This window comes from Mustelus asterias, chromosome 18 (assembly GCF_964213995.1).
Source record: "Mustelus asterias chromosome 18, sMusAst1.hap1.1, whole genome shotgun sequence".
In the NCBI taxonomy this organism is placed as follows: Eukaryota; Metazoa; Chordata; class Chondrichthyes; order Carcharhiniformes; family Triakidae; genus Mustelus; species Mustelus asterias.
The window spans coordinates 6,993,995-7,011,193 of NC_135818.1; the positions used below are offsets into that span (position 1 = coordinate 6,993,995).

Genomic DNA, 17,199 nt, shown 5'->3' on the forward strand with positions numbered 1-17,199 from the left:
GGCTCTGGAGTCACATGTCGGCCAGACCAGGTAAGGACGGCAGATTTCCTTCCTTGAAGGACATTAGTGAACCAGGTGGGTTTTTCTGACAATAGATAATGGTTTCACGGTCATCAATTCCAGATATGTTTCATCAAATTCCACCATCTGCTGTGGCAGGATTTGAACCCCGAGTCCCCAGAACATTAGCTGAGTTTCTGGATTAATAGCCTGGAGATAATACCACTAGGCCATCGCCTCCCCGATTTGTTAATGGTGAAACTGCTTGATGGGGCATAATGTCAAGGCATTATGGTACAAAGGGTAACAGCACTTCACAATGATCATGTTGTAGAAGACATCAAACTGAAGAATTTAGTTATAATGCATAAAAAAGAAAACAAGCTGCAAAGGACGTATTTGCTAATGAAGAATCTTCAGCGAAACTCACCAACAAAAATAACTTTAGAAGCAGCTGAAGCACATCTGGAAAGATATGACCCTTCCTTATCCACCTGCTCTAGCTCAAGCAATTGAAGAGAAAAGCAGTGTCAGGAAGAAACAGTCCAGTGATCCAAAGTATGTTTCTTGAAAGGTTTCCCAGATCCGATTCTATTCCTTCACCGGCTAATTACTTTGATCATTTTGCTCAATATGCAGGTCTTATCTTTGTTGCCATTCTATAGCATTTGCAAGTTATCAACCGAGCTCAACAACAAAATTAAATGCCTGTCAAAAAAAAAATTATGATTGCATTGTTTTTTTTATTATACGTTCATGGGATGTGGACGTCGCTGGCTGGGCCAGCATTTATTGCCCATTCCTGGGGGCATTTAAGAGTCAACCACATTGCTGTGGATCTGGTCATGTAGGCCAGACTGGATGAGATTTCCTTCTCTAGAGGATATTACTGAACCGGATGGGGTTTTACGACAATTAACAATGGTTTCACGGTCATCATTAGATTTTTAATTTTAGTTTTTCATTGAATTCAAATTTCACCATCTGCCATGGTGGGATTCGAACCTGGGACCCCAGTGCATTACCCTGGGTGTCGGGATTACTACCCAGCCTCAATACCACTATGCCACTGCCTCCCCTTTGATCCTTCCCAATTTGCGGTTACCAGCAAATTTAACAAATATAAAAACAGGTTTCTGGATCCAGATCACTTGTAATAGATAGGAAATACAGCCCAAGATATGATCCATGCAGTATACTGTCATGCATCTTCATCACAAGAGGATACCACAAGAAACAGGTATACATGTGTGCATTAGACCAACAAGCATGTTGTTTTGCTGAAAGTAAGTGTGCAGGTACAGCAGGCAGTAAAGAAGGCAAATGGTATGTTGGTCTTCATAGCGAGAGGATTTGAGTATAGGGATAGGGATGTTTTGCTGCAATTGTATAGGGCGTTGGTGAGGCCACATCTGGAGTATTGTGTGCAGTTTGGGTGTCCTGATCTGAGGAAGGATGTCCTTGCTATATAGTGCGTGTGCAGCGGAGGTTTACTAGGCTGACTCCTGGCACGGCAGGTCTGTCATATGAGGAGAGACTAAGCCGATTATAGGATTATATTCATTGGAGTTTAGAAGAGTGAGAGGGGATTTCATACACTCTTATAAAATTCTAACAGGATTAGACAGGGTAGATTCAGAATAGAGTTTCCAATGGTAGGGGAGTCCAGAAGTAGGGGTCATAGTTTGAGGATAAGGGGTAAACCTTTTAGGAGGTTCGAAAGTGAAGAGAAATTTCTTCACCCAGAGGTAGTGAATGTGTGGAATTCACTACCACTTTATGTAGTTGAGGCCAAAACGTTGTGTCACTTCAAGAAGAAATTAGATATAGCTTTTGGGGCTAAAGGGATCAAGGGATATGGGAGGAAGATATCAGGATATTGAATTTGATGATCAGCCATGATCAAAATGAATGGCAGAGCAGGCTCGAAGGGCTGAATGGCCTCCTCCTGCTTCTAGTTTCTACAGTGGGTTTATTCCTCTCCTCTTTTTTGAAAACGGCTGTAACATTCATTATTCCCCAATCTTCTGTCACAACTCCCACATATCCACGGATAATTGGAGGATTGTGGCCACTCCCTCCATGATTTCCACCCTCACTTCCCTTCACAATCTAGGATGCATGTCATCCGGATCAGGTGCCTTTTCTACCTCAATCACAGCTGATCTTGATCATAGCTCCTCAATATATTTTTTATTCTATCTACTACCTTACTGTGACATTGGGAGCATCCACTCCTTTAGTGGAGAAAAATGGAAAGTACTCATTTAGTAGCTCAACCATGTCCTATGGCTCCGTCTTTTTTGGTCACTAATTGTCCAGACCTTTCCTTTGACAACCCTTGTATTATTTACGTGTTTACAAAAGCCTTTTGGATCCCCTCTTATGTTACTGGCTAATCTATTTTCGTACATTCTTGCGACTTCTCAAGTCCTTCATTTCTCCCTTACATGTTATGAAATCAATTTGTTTCTCTGCCAAATTATGAATCCCAGGCTTATCATAAGCTCTTTTTACTGCTTTATTTAAAACACCACCTTTAGTCATGCAAAGAGCTCTATCTCTAACGGGGTGGCATGGTGGCACAGTGGTTAGCACTGCTGCCTCACAGCACCAGGGACCTGGGTTGGATTCCTGGCTTGGGTCACTGTCTATGTGAAGTTTGCACGTTCTCCCCTTGTCTGCGTGGGTTTTCCTCCGGATTCTCCAGTTTCCTCCCACATTCTGAAAGACGTGCTGGTTAGGTGCATTGACCCAAACAGGCGCCAGACTGTGGTGACTCGGGGAATTTCACAGTAACTTTGTTGCAGTGTTAATGTAGCCCTTACTTGTGGCTAATAAATAAACTTTATTTTAAACTTTAAAAACCTTTCCTTTAAGATTACTTGCAGTGTAAAAATATATGGGATTTCTAAGTGAGGAATGTTCCTAACTGAATTATATCAACTACACATAAAAAGTAAATTGTTTGCATGAAATAGTGTCTCCAACTACACATTTCAAAAGCAACACTTTGTCAGAATAGCTCTTTTAAAAAGTTCTGGGAAGGCATGCGGGAAAGAACAAACTATAACAAATGAAAAAAGCACTCAGCATGGAGCCCCTACCTCTGACATGCTGTGGTAACTTATTATTACAATTGCGCAACTCTGCCTTCAGACGTTTCCCTGCCTGCTCAATCCACTGTAACTACAAAACTGGAAAAAATAAATATTTTTTTTATTGATAGCTTCCATCTCTCGCAGGAAGCGTCAGGCCAATCTACATTCAACAACCTGCTCTGAAAACCCTGCTCACACTTTGACAGACGTGACAAGTTCCAGCACAGTAGGTAAGACGATCCACAACATTCTAAACAACCCATAGCATTCTAAATCAAACAACCCACAGCATTCTAAAGAAAAAGCCAATTCACACTCTCTCCCAACATTAATGGATCCATTAAAAATTCCAGGATCCATTAACCAAAAACTAATTTGTTCTCCCTTGGATCATACCCTATGTGTGCACCAAGTTTTGTTGAAATCTACCCATTAGTTTTTGAGATTTTTTTAATTCATTCGTGGGACATCGGTGTCTCTGGCTGGGCCAGCATTTATTGCCCATTCCTAGTTGCCCTTGGAGGGCAGTTGAGAGTCAACCACATTGCTGTGGCTCTGGAGTCACATGTAGGCCAGACCAGGTAAGGACGGCAGATTTCCTTCCCTAAAGGACATTAGTGAACCAGATGGGTTTTTCCAACAATCGACAATGGTTTCATGGTCATCAATAGATTCTTAATTTCAGATAATTTTTTATTGAATTTAAATTCTACCATCTGCTGTGGCGGGATTCGAACCCGGGTCCCCAGAACATTAGCTGAGTTTCTGGATTAATGGTCTAGTGATAATACTATTAGGCCATTGCCTCCCCTAATTATTATTATTCACAGACAAACAAACAAAAGTAAAAACATGATCTCTGCCCATCTTCAGTAGCGGAGGTAATCAGGATCTCCCGACAGATCCCACCATAGAATAAGTTTTCATCCATATTTTCAGATAATGTTTTGTTTTCAAACAAAACTTTCTCAGAAGACAAAGGAAATTTGGCATGTCAGCTACAACTCTCACCAACTTTTACAGATGCACAATAGAAAGCATTCTGACTGGTTGTATCACAGCTTGGTATGGCTCCTGCTCATCCCAAGAGCGCAAGAAACTACAAAGGTCGTGAATGTAGGCCAGTCCATCACGCAAACCAGCCTCCCATCCATTGACTCTGTCTACACTTCCCGCTGCCTCGACAAAGCAGCCAGCATAATTAAGGACTCCATGCACCCCGGACATACTCTCTTCCACCTTCTTCTGTCGGGAAAAGATACAAAAGTCCGAGATCATGTACCAACTCAAGAACAGCTTCTTCCCTGGTGCCATAGAGTCAGAGGTTTACAGCATGGAAACATGCCCTTTGGCCCAACTTGTCCATGCTGCCCTTTTTTTTTTAAACCCCTAAGCTAGTCCCAATTGCCCGCATTTGGCCCATATCCCTCTATACCTATCATACCCATATAACTGTCTAAACGCTTTTTAAAAGCTGCCATCAGACTTTTGAATGGACTTACCTCGCACTAAGTTGATTTTTCTCTACAGCCTAGCTATAACTGTAACACTATTCTCTCCTTTCCTTCTCCATGTCGGTATAGCGCGCAAGAAACAATACTTTTCACTGCTAATACATATGACAATAATAAATCAAATCAATGAGAAAGTTATCTGTCACATAAATGTTTTATTCTCGTGACTCGGAAATCCCTGCATTGTGTTTCCGGTAATGCATCGATTTCAAATTTCAAACCTATCATCGTCGTAAACAAGCCTCAACTTCCCATGATCCAGGAATATAAATTTTCAATAATCTGTGCTTCCATAGTTGCCCAAATCGATATTTAATTTTTACCGACTTTCAATAATTTGTTTGCTGAACTAAACAGTTTCATAATAAAGCGTCACACTCACTTCAGATAGGAGACTCAATACAGATGTTATAATTTTAGCCTCCGCCATTGGACCATTGGCCTGTACCTCCAGGCTCCTTCGCTCTAATAAAAAGCAAAATACTGCGGATGCTGGAATCTGAAACCAAGAGAGAAAATGCTGGAAAATCTCAGCAGGTCTGGCAGCATCTGTAAGGAGAGAAAAGAGCTGACGTTTCGAGTCCAAATGACCCTTTGTCAAAGCTAAAAGGCATAGAAAGTGGGAGATGTTTATACTGCAGGGGGAGGGAATGAAAGATGAGTCAGATGAAGAATGGGGCGGGGTGGGGGGGGAGGTGGGAGAGAGGTAAAATTTTGAAAAAGGGGAAAAGGGGAAGCAAAGGGGGAGAAAAGGTAAGGAAAGGGGGGATAAAATAGGGGGAAAGAATATCCCCCCATACCCCCACTCTATCCCCCCTTTTTCAAAATTTTACCTCTCCCCCACCCATCCTCCCCTCCCCCCACATTTTCACCTGTCAAAGGTTACCCTCTGATTTCAGCTTCTCTGCTGTTTGGCCATTCACACCCTTCATTCTCTCTCTGGGCTGCCATTAGCAGCCTTTCCCCTGGTTTCTGTGGCTATGACTTATCTTTTATTCCCTCCCCCTGCAATATAAATATCTCCCACTTTCTCTGCCTTTCAACTTTGACAAAGGGTCATCTGGACTCGAAACATCAGCTCTTTTCTCTCCTTACAGACACTGCCGGACCCGCTTAGATTTTCCAGCATTCTCTCTTTTGGCTCCCTTTGCTCTGCATGTGGACTGATTGAAGGAGTGCAGCAATCCTCTGAAATCTCCTATTCATGCCCTCCAAGGCTAAGGAGATGATGGTAGCAGTCTGGTTCCCAGTGGCAACAACAATGAGGGGCGCACTGTAGTATTCACAGTGTAGTATTCACTGTAGTTGACAATGCTGCTTCAGTGCTATGGGGGACTGTCCCACATGGGCTAAAGATGGAATCGCCCTTGCTCTCTGTCAGCAAGCAGTGACAGGCTGCCCAGTGCACTTCAAAAGTGATGGTGCGTAGGGATTAGACCTTGACTGCTCTCTCGAGATCTACTTTTGTGCCCTTGAGATCCTTATTTAAGTTTCAAGTTTAAGTTTATCGTTTAGGGTCACAAGTAGGCTTACATTAACACTGCAATGAAGTTACTGTGAAAATCCCCCAGTCGCCACACTCTGGAGTCTTTTTGGGTACACTGAGGGAGAATTTAGCATGGCCAATGCACATCTTTTGGACGGTGGGAGAAAACCGGAGCACCCGGAGGAAACCCACGCAGACACGGGGAGAACGTGCAGACTCCACACAGACAGTGACCCAAGCCGGGAATCCAACCCGGGTCCTGGCACTGTGAGGCAGCAGTGCTAACCACTGTGCCACCATGCCGAATGCACCAAGAATAAGATGCAAGGTCAAGGAAGCTGCCTTAGCAGTCTTGCCCCACCCTCCCGTTCACATTCGCCATCACATTAATGCTTAGCAATCTCCTAGGTGGACCATTCTGGCCTACCCTCTACAATACACGATGGTATTGTTCCATTCATGGATTCAAAACATACATGAATTGAATAAGTGAAAACCAGCCCATTTCCACTCCTGACTGGTACTGTGGGAAGTGTAGAGTGAAGACAGCTTTGTGCTTGGTTATGACGCCCTCCAATGGTTAAGAATCCACCTAAAAATCATGTCTGATGCTCTAATGGGTATTTCATTTCGGTATCTGAAGCCAACATTGAAACACCTCAGCAAAAAGCAATCAAATTAGCTTTGCCATAGAGGAGTACAAAGTCTTAATGTGTCGAATACTGGGCTTACTTCATTGTTCGAAGTCTCAGCATCAACATTCTTCAATAGTTCTGCTAGTCTTTTTTTCTCATCGTCGGTCAGCAGCACCGGGTTCTTTGCTTCTTTTGCCAACTGCAAACATGAATAATTAGTTACGAACAACTCATAATCGAAAAATCCATTATCAACTTAAACATGTTTGAAAAACGAAGAGATAATTCAGACATTAGTGGGAATCTGGAATGCATTGCCTGGGAAAGTGGAGGAGTCCGGAAACCTTGCAAACTTTGGAAAATATTTTCATTTAATTTGATTTATTATTGTCACATGTATTGGGATTTTTTGAAAAGTATTGTTTCTCGCACACCAAAGAAAGCATACTGTTCACAGAGTACATAGGGGAGAGGGAAAGGAGGGGGTGCAGAATATAGTGTTACAATCATAGCTAGGGTGTAGGGAAAGATCAACTTAATATAAGGTAGGTCCATTCAAAAGTCTGACGGCAGCAGCAGGGAAGAAGCTGTTCTTGAGTCGGTTGGTACGCGACCTCAGACTCTTGTGTCTTTTCCCAGTGGAGGAAGGTGGAAGAGAGTGGTTGGTATTTTACGACCTCGCTCAAGCGAGGCTCGTAAAATCCCACCCGAGGCCAACGGAGAATTCTGTTCTGCAATCCGCACCCGCCCCGATTCCAGGGCGGGTGTGGCAATAAAAATCAGGGCAGTATGTTCGAGGTGCATGGGGTCCTTGCTTATGTTGGCTGCTTTTCTGAGGCAATGGGAAATGTAGACAGAGTCAATGGATGGGAGGCTGGTTTGTGAGATATTTGGATGAGCACCTGAAATATCAAAATATTCAAGGATATGGGACAAGTGGAGGAAAATGGGATTAGTGCGTCTTTAGTGGTAGTTATTGTCAATGCAGACTTGGTGGCCAAAGGGCCTTTCCTGCACTGTATGATTCTATGACAAATATGTGCCAAGAGTGAAATTGGACAGATATAATGAGCCAACAATTGATCCAATACCTTTACTCACTAAGACAATGAGGTACTGTTACAGTCAACGGATTCTGGTGAGATCAAAATAATTCCACATACCTCAATGTTCTTCTTAACAAAATCCTTAACTTTGATCCTATTTTGGGGGAACATTTGGTTCCTCGCATCTTTGTTTTGGACATTCTTAGCGTTGGCTTCTGAAGGCAACATGGCTTCTGCTGCCAATTTAACCCCTTCGTCATTGCCTTGGTAGTCTGACAAGAAAAGAAACGGTTGTTAGCGTTTATCGAACAGATTCCTGCCACTGCTGAGCTGCTCCAACTTAATGAACAAAATAACATACCACATCCTTTCCCAACGCTGCCTGATAGGCGTGTAACCAGTTTGCCAGTAAGTCTCAGGTTTTGAACCAGATGCCGTAAATGGCAAGAAAACAAACAACTTAAAAAAGGAAAAATGAGTCACTTGAAACATTATTTCTCCAAAATACATTTTGCTTCAATAAATGCAGATTAAGCTCTGAAATTACGGGATGGAATACATGACTTTAGTGATCATTAAAAACTGACCTTTTAAATGGATCAATTTTTACATTTGGGTTGGGAAACTCTGCAGAAAGTGGCGAGGCCCGTTAGTAAACAGAATTCCTTCCTTGCATCAAACACAGCTTTACATAATGCCTTGAATGTAGAAACATGTCTCAAGGCAGAGAAGGCTGAGGGGGAGACCTGATCAAGGTGTACAAAATTATGAAGCATGTAGATAGGGTAGGTAGGAAGGAATTTTTCCCCTTGGTAAAGGAATCAACAACCAGGGGGGCTAGATTTAGGTTGGGGGCAGGAGGTTTAGAGGGGAATTTGAGCGAAGACTTTTTCACCCAGAGGGTGGTGGGAATCTCCTCACTGCCTAAAAGGATGGTAGAGGCAGGAACCTTCACATTTAGATGAGCACTTGAAATACTATATTATAACAAGGCTACGGATGGAGTGCTGGAAAATGGGATTTGGATAGGTGCTGGATGGCCAGCACAGTCGCAATGGGCCAAAGGGCCTCTTTCTGTGATGTAAAGCTATATGACACTAAGAGCCAACAAAATTTTAAACAGTTCATTTCTACTTGCCCAATCATGTACACCTTCCTAATTCTCTCTAATCCACACAGCGAGTAAATTAATAATATTTACCAACAATGGCAGATAAATCTCAGTAATCAGCAAACCAAGAACATAAATCCACATTCAGCAGGTTGGGAGTCAAGAAAGAACTAACTGCTTTATCTACTAAATTAATGCATAATTTCAGTGTTACAAAAAGACAACTTCCTGGTCCAATGATTACTACTACTGTTTGGGTTAATCTGAAGATAAGATGCATTAAGGGGAAACAGAAACTGCACTCAATGGTTCTGCAATTTATTTTCCCGCTGCGCCAGGGACCCGGGTTCAATTCCGGCCTCGGGTCACTGCCTGTGCGGAGTCTGCACATTCTCCCCATGTCTGCATGGGTTTCCTCCGGGTGCTCTAGTTTCCTCTCCCAGTCCAGATGCTGAGCTGGTTAAGTGAATTGGCCACGCTAAATTCTCCCTCAGTGTACCCAAACAAGCACTGGAGTGTGGCAACTAGGGGATTTTCACAGTAGCTTCATTGCTGAGTTGATGCAAGCCTACTTATGACACGAATAAATAAACTTTAAACTTTATTGGAATAAAGAATTGCTAATTCTGAAAATAGCAGAAACTTGAGGCCCGATTTTATCAGGCCTGTTTTCAGGCGTGAAAACTTGGTAAAGTCGGGCGTGAGGTGAGCAGCGCGATCCGCGCCCGCCTCCACACCGATTCCCCCTTTACCAAGGCTCGAAAATGGCCAAGATCGGGACCGCGCCCGAAATGGGCATGACGGCCATTTAAATGTATTTGCATGTATTTAAATTGACTTAATGGGCTGCATGCCCAACCTTACCGGCACTTCCCCCTTTACCACTGCATTCACCCGTCCAGAATCGGCACGAAACAGACATGCTCCACAGAAGTCCAATTCAGGCACTCCAGTTAGCGAGGGGGTAAGTGCTGAGCATCCGACGGCTTTCTGCTCGAGATCGGTGGGAGGGGGTGGGGGCCGTCTGCTGCCACTCTGCCGGAAATCAGTGAGGGAGAAGGGGGGGGATCCGCTGCCACTCTACCTCTGATCAGTGAGGGGGGAGGGGGGGGTGAGCGGTCTGGGTGGCGGGTGGGTGGGGTGATAGGGGGGTCAGTAATGATGTGGGGCTGGGGCAATGTCTGTGGAGGCCAGGGGGAGGCACTATCCGGCCCAGGAGCGATGTGCAGGGGAGCCGCATTCTATCATTTTTTTTCTGCGCATGCGCAGTCGGAGCTGCAGGGTTTTGGGCGTGTTAAGCCCCGCCCACAGGGCTTGTGCATTGCGATTCGGAATCGCTGATATTTCTTCAGGCAGAGTGCGTACGGGGGCTCCTGAGAACGGGTCTAAAAGTCGGATCTGAAACACTCCCAGTTTCAAGTCCGCCCAGCACTTAGAATCAAAATGGTAAAATAGGGTCCCTGGAGTGAAAATTATGTATTTTTTAAACATTATGTGGTTAGATATGGCCTCTGTAATCAGTTCCAGGAGATACCAATTTTATAAACTTACAACTTTATTGCAGGATCTTTCTAAAATGAATTTGGAAGTAGCAGATACTGATTATTCAGTAAATAACAAGAGAGGGGGAAAATCAGGGGTTTAGTCAATGCTCTACTGCCATCTGTTGTTAAGGATAAAATATAAAACATGTCTTTGAGACAACCATAATTATAGAATCATAGAATCCCTACAGTGCAAAAGGTAGCCATTCGGCCCATCAAACCTGTACCGACAACAATCCCACCCAGGTCCTATCCCCACAACCCCATGCATTGACCCTGCAAGTCCCCCTGACATTTAGCATCCATTTAGCATGGCCAATCCATCTAACTCAAACATCTTTGGACTATGGGAGGAAACCGGAGCACCCGGAGGAAACCCACGGGGAAACTCCACACAGACAGTGACCCGAGGCTGGAATTGAGCCCGGGTCCCTGATGCTGTGAGGCGGCAGTGCTAACCACTGTGTCACCGAGCCTAATCAATTATCTGATCAATTCGTGATGTCATAAGAAATTGAATTGATGAGACCATCTTAAGACAATTCACAAGAAAAACTTCCTTAAGAACAAATGCAGTAATGAAACATGAATTATATTTGTCCACACGATGTGGACAACATTATTATATTTCATTGCCTTGTGGCACTGTCATTGAGCTGACTGCTGGAACTGCTGCCATGTGGATGAAGGTATCATGACGTTAAGTAGGAAATTCCAAGGGGGCAACTTTGAGTCCGCACTCTCCATCTGCAGGAATGGCGACACACGCTCAAAATCCGGAGATCGCGTTTCACAATGACGAGTTTGCAAGTTGCGATCTTATTGGCCCCTTGCCAGTGGAGTGGTGCGAAACTCGTAGGCATAAAAATTATTGCTAATGAGGCATAAGATTCAACCCGAAAACACACGAGCGCCTTAAGCGGGAAACACTCCGTTTTTCATGTCAGATCCAACACTCTGCCATTTTTTGGTAAGGTTTGACCCAGGCGTTTGACCCAATAATAATGAACGAACAGTAACTTATGTTCAAGTTAGGATGGTGTATTAAGATCCCACTAAACAAGACAAAGATTTTACATTGTTGAATACCCAAATGACCAGCAAGTGTTATGTTTTCTGAAGGAGTATTCAACAAAGGCAACAACGTTTAGTACTCTTTTGCTTCCATTCCATGCAGAGCTTTTGATTTAATGATGTGGAGATGTCAGTGTTGTACTGGGGTGGGCACAGTAAGTAGTCTCACAATGCCAGGTTAAAGTCCAACTGGTTTATTTGGAATCACAAGCTTTCGGGGCACTGCTCCTTCATCAGGTGAATGGAGAGGTGGGTTCACAAACAAGACATATATAGACAGAGACACAATTGCAAGATAATGGTTGGAATGCGAGTCTTTGGTAATCAAGTCATTACAGGTACAGATAGTGCGAGTGGAGAGAGGGATAATCACAGATTAGAGGTGTGAATTGTCTTAAGCCAGAGCTTGATTTAATGGAAAGAATTAATTGTAGCATTCAACTTTTGAAGGACATCTTAGCAACGCTTTTGCTGCTGTAATCACTGGACCAGGTTTTGCTATCAAAAATAACATTAAGGTTAAAGGTCCTCGCTCGCTGTTATTTATGTGTAAATGGTGCAGCAGTTTAGACAAGGAGCAGATGTGTGGCTAAGCTCAAAAATACAAAAGTTGCTCTTTGTGTTGTGCCATTCCACCCCTAGCTTTGCAAAATTTGCATCTCAACAAAGAACAATGAAAGATGCACCATAGAAAGCATTCTTTCTGGTTGTATCACAGCTTGGTATGGCTCCTGCTCTGCCCAAGGCCGCAAGGAACTACAAAAGGTTGTGAATGTAGCCCAATCCATCATGCAAACCAGCCTCCCATCTATTGACTTTGTCTACACTTCCCGCTGCCTCGACAAAGCAGCCAGCATAATTAAGGACCCCACGCACCCCAGATATTCTCTCTTCCACCTTCTTCCTTCGGAAAAAAGATACAAAAGTCTGAGGTCACGTACCAACCAACTCAAGAACAGCTTCTTCCCTGCTGCTACCATCAGAGTTTTGAATGGACCTACTTGCATTAAGTTGATCTTTCTCTGTACCCTAGCTATGACTGTAACACTACATTTGTGTGATAAATATGAACTAAACACAAAAAATTAAGCCAAATCATTTAAAAGTGTTTAAATAATATTTCAATGATGTGATTAGTATTAATTTCTACCAATCACTCTCTCTGGCACCAAACATAAACTATTGCAAAAGTGGAGTCCCATTCCTTCAGTTTATTAATGATACTGAAAATTTTAAATAATTCAAATTCAATTTTTCTTAAACTTTTCATTTCTGTCTCTCTCTTCCTGTACCTGATTTAACTCTGAATTCACCCACTCTAACCAGCACTTCCATCTCTGTCCCTGTCACTATTAAATCCATTATCTTTAATCTGACTGATGAGGGAGAATGATGGTTACCTGTCTGGCTCACCAGATCCCAGATGCTTGGTTTACCTCACTGCATGTTATCATAGAATCCCTACACTGCAGAAGGAGGCCAGTCGGCCCATCGAGCCTGCACTGCCAACAATCCCACCGAGGCTCTATCCCAGTAACCCCACATATTTACCCTGCTATTCCCTTGACGCTTAGGGGTAAATGACCATGGCCAATCCACCTAACCTGCACATCTTTGGACTCTGGGAGGAAACCTGAGCACCCGGAGGAAACCCACGTGAACACGGTGTGAACATGCAAACTCCACACAGACAGTGACAGGGGGTATACTACAGCCCACCCAACAGCCCACGGGAAGTGGAGGAACGGATATGTCAGGAGATTTTGGATATGTGCAGAAAAAATAGGGTTGTTGTAGTGGGAGACTTCAATTTCCCTGGTATAGACTGGAAAGTGCTTAGGGCTGGGGGTCTGGACGGGGAGGAATTTGTAAAATGCGTACTGGAAGGTTCTTTGGAACAGTATGTAGATAGCCCAACTAGAGAGGGGGCTATACTGGACCTAGTTCTGGGAAATGAGCCCGGTCAGGTCGTCAAAGTGTCGGTAGGGGAACATGTGGCAAATAGTGACCACAACTCTGTTAACTTTAGGGTAGTAATGGACAAGGACGAGTGTTGTCCTAAGGGTAGGGTGCTAAATTGGGGGAAGGGTAACTATAGCCGGATTAGGCAGGAATTGGTGGCCGTTGATTGGGAGAGGATGTTCGGGGGCAAGTCCACGTCTGGCATGTGGGAGTCTTTTAAGGAACAGTTGATAAGGCTGCAGGAAAGGGATGTGCCTGTAAAAAGGAAGGATCGGAAAGGTAGGATTCGAGAGCCGTGGATAACCAGGGAAATTGAGGATCTGATCAAAAAGAAAAGAGAGGCGTACGTTAGGTCCAGGCAACTGAAAACAGATGGAGCTCTGGAGGAATACAGAGAGAGTAGGAAAGAACTCAAACGGGGAGTTAGAAGGGCAAAAAGAGTTCACGAAATGTTCTTGGCAGACAGGATTAAGGAGAATCCGAAGGCATTTTATTCATATGTTCGGAACAAAAGAGTTGCCAGGGAAAAAGTCGGACCTCTCAGGGACAAAGGAGGGGAATTATGCTTAGAACCCAAGGGAATAGGGGAGATCCTAAATGAATACTTTGCATCAGTATTCACAAAGGAGAGGGACTTGTTGACTGGGAGTGTCTCAGAGGGAGGTGCTGACCCGTTAGAGAGAATCTCCATTACAAGGGAGGAAGTGTTAGGTTTTTTAGGTAACATTAAAACTGACAAATCCCCAGGTCCTGATGGCATCTATCCTAGACTGCTCAGGGAGACAAGAGATGTAATTGCTGGGCCTCTGACGGAAATCTTTGTCTCTTCATTGGGCACAGGTGAGGTCCCTGAGGATTGGAGGATAGCGAATGTGGTACCGTTATTTAAGAAGGGTAGCAGGGATAACCCGGGTAATTATAGGCCAGTGAGCTTGACGTCCGTGGTAAGGAAGTTGTTGGAGAGGATTCTTAGAGACAGGATGTATGCGCATTTAGAACGGAACAATCACATTAGTAACAGACAGCATGGTTTTGTAAGAGGGAGGTCGTGCCTTACAAATTTGGTGGAGTTTTTTGAGGAAGTGACAAAAACGGTTGACGAAGGAAGGGCCGTGGATGTCATCTATATGGATTTCAGTAAGGCATTTGACAAAGCCCCTCATGGCAGGTTGGTTAAGAAGGTTAAGGCTCATGGGATACAAGGAGAGGTGGCTAGAAGGGTAGAAAACTGGCTTGGCCACAGGAGACAGAGGGTAGCAGTCGAAGGGTCTTTTTCCGGCTGGAGGTCTGTGACCAGTGGTGTTCCGCAGGGCTCTGTACTGGGACCTCTGCTATTTGTGATATATATAAATGATTTGGAAGAAGGTGTAACTGGTGTTATCAGCAAGTTTGCGGATGACACGAAGATGGCTGGACTTGCGGATAGCGATGAACATTGTCGGATAATACAGCAGGATATAGATAGGCTGGAACATTGGGCGGAGAAATGGCAGATGGAATTTAATCCAGATAAATGCGAAGTGATGCATTTTGGAAGAACTAATGTAGGGGGGAGTTATACAATAAATGGCAGAGCCATCAAGAGTATAGAAACACAGAGGGACCTAGGTGTGCAAGTCCACAAATCCTTGAAGGTGGCAGCACAGGTGGAGAAGGTGGTGAAGAAGGCATATGGTATGCTTGCCTTTATAGGACAGGGTATAGAGTATAAAAGCTGGAGTCTGATGTTGCAGCTGTATAGAACGCTGGTCAGGCCACATTTGGAGTACTGCGTCCAGTTCTGGTCACCGCACTACCAGAAGGATGTGGAGGCTTTGGAGAGAGAGTGCAGAGAAGGTTTACCAGGATGTTGCCTGGTATGGAGGGTCTTAGCTATGAAGAGAGATTGGGTAAACTGGGCTTGTTCTCCCTGGAAAGACGGAGAATGAGGGGAGACCTAGTAGAGGTGTACAAAATTATGAAGGGTATAGATAGGGTGAACAGTGGGAAGCTTTTTCCCAGGTCGGAGGCGACGATCACGAGGGGTCACGGGCTCAAGGTGAGAGAGGCAAGGTATAACTCAGATGTCAGAGGAACGTTTTTTTACACAGAGAATGGTGGGGGCCTGGAATGCGCTGCCAAGTAGGGTGGTGGAGGCAGACACACTGACATCGTTTAAGACTTACCTGGATAGTCACATGAGTAGTCTGGGAATGGAGGGATACAAACAAATGGTCTGGTTGGACCAATGAACGGCACAGGCTTGGAGGGCCTTCTTTGCTCTTTGTGACCTAAGACCGGAATTGAACCTGGCACTGAGGCAGCAGTACTGACCATTGTGCCACCATCACACTTTCAGCAATTTGGCTCAGAAAATGTTTGAAAACCTAAAGGTGCACATGTAGATCTGACTAATGACAGACACTGTTAGATGCTTGGCAGCAGCAGACTATTTCTTCATGTTTCTTCATGGTTAATTTTCTGTCGTATTTCTTCATTGCTAAAGAGTAGCATAGAATATTATTCTTATTCAGAATAGCACTTTGCATGATTGCATGCTGCATTATGCCCAGGATCTTTATTAAAAGAAAAGCTTGCATTTATATATGCTTTGCCGTTTGGATAAATTGCTTTTGAAGTACAGTCACTGTTATAATGGGAAACGAGTCAGTCAATTGTGCACAGCAAGATTCCGCAACGTGATAACGACCAGATAACCTGCTTTTTGTCACATTGACTGAGGGATGAATATTCGCCAGGGCACTGAAGATAACTCTCCTGCCCTTCTTCGAAATAGTGGCCGTGGGATCTTTTCCTAACATCTGAGAGGCTCACCAGAGCGTCAGTTTAACATGTGATCTGATAGATGACGTTTCCAACAGTGCAGCACTCCCTTACCACTGGATTGTAGCGTCAGCCTTTATTTTTATGCTGATGTTCTGGAGGGGGACTTGACCCCTGAACAGTATACTCCATCACTGGAGAGATATACTGCCTCACTCGTCCCGATACTGTAAAATCCTACCCGAGGCAACACAGTGGCACAGTGGTTAGCACGGCTACTTCACAGCGCCAGGGACCCGGGTTCAATTCCCAGGTTGGGAGTTGGGGGTCACTGTGCGGAGTCTGCAAATTCTTCCCGTGTCTGCGTGGGTTTCCTCCGGGTGCTCCGGTTTCCTCCCACAGTCCAAAGACGTGCTGATTAGGTGCATTGGCCATGCTAAATTCTCCTTCATTGTACTCGAACAGGCGCCGGTGTGTGGCGATTAGGGGATTTTCACAGTAACTTCATTGCAGTGTTAATGTAAGCCTACTTGTGACACTAATAAATAAACTTCAAAACTTTTAAAAACCTTTCCGTGGTCTGCCCCTCGCCCGCTCCAATTCCCGTGACAGTAAAATTCCAGCCCTTGGGTAGGATTCTCTGGCCTGGTCTTCAGCTGGGATTCTCCGGCTGGGGAATTCCAGCCATTATCTTGCAAAGCAACAAGTCTCCTCGAGGTTGAACATTTCAAAATTATTGTCCTTTCTGAAAAAGTTATGGACTTTATCTTTATAGCATCAAAGATTACAGGTGTCACGGTGGCACAGTGGTTAGCACTGCTGCCTCACAGCGCCAGGGACCCAGGTTCAATTCCCCGCTTGGGTCGCTGTCTGTGCGGAGTTTGCACATTCTCGCCGTGTCTGCTCCAGTTTCCTCCCACACTCCAAAGATATGCGGGTTAGGTGGATTGGCCATGCTAAATT

The 17,199-nt window shown here is 44.3% G+C and overlaps 1 protein-coding gene across 4 annotated transcripts in view; it reads right to left on the bottom strand.

Moving 5' to 3' along the window:
• The window catches only part of fsip1 (fibrous sheath interacting protein 1), a 322,079-nt gene that overhangs the window by 272,225 nt on the left and 32,655 nt on the right, over window positions 1-17,199 (bottom strand). For all 4 annotated transcript variants that reach the window (XM_078233323.1, XM_078233324.1, XM_078233325.1 and 1 more), the window contains 2 exons: window positions 7,900-8,054; window positions 6,834-6,935 (listed from right to left, as the gene is read on the bottom strand). In XM_078233323.1, the coding sequence (XP_078089449.1) occupies window positions 6,834-6,935; window positions 7,900-8,054 (257 nt within the window). The remainder of the gene's footprint in view (window positions 1-6,833; window positions 6,936-7,899; window positions 8,055-17,199) is intronic.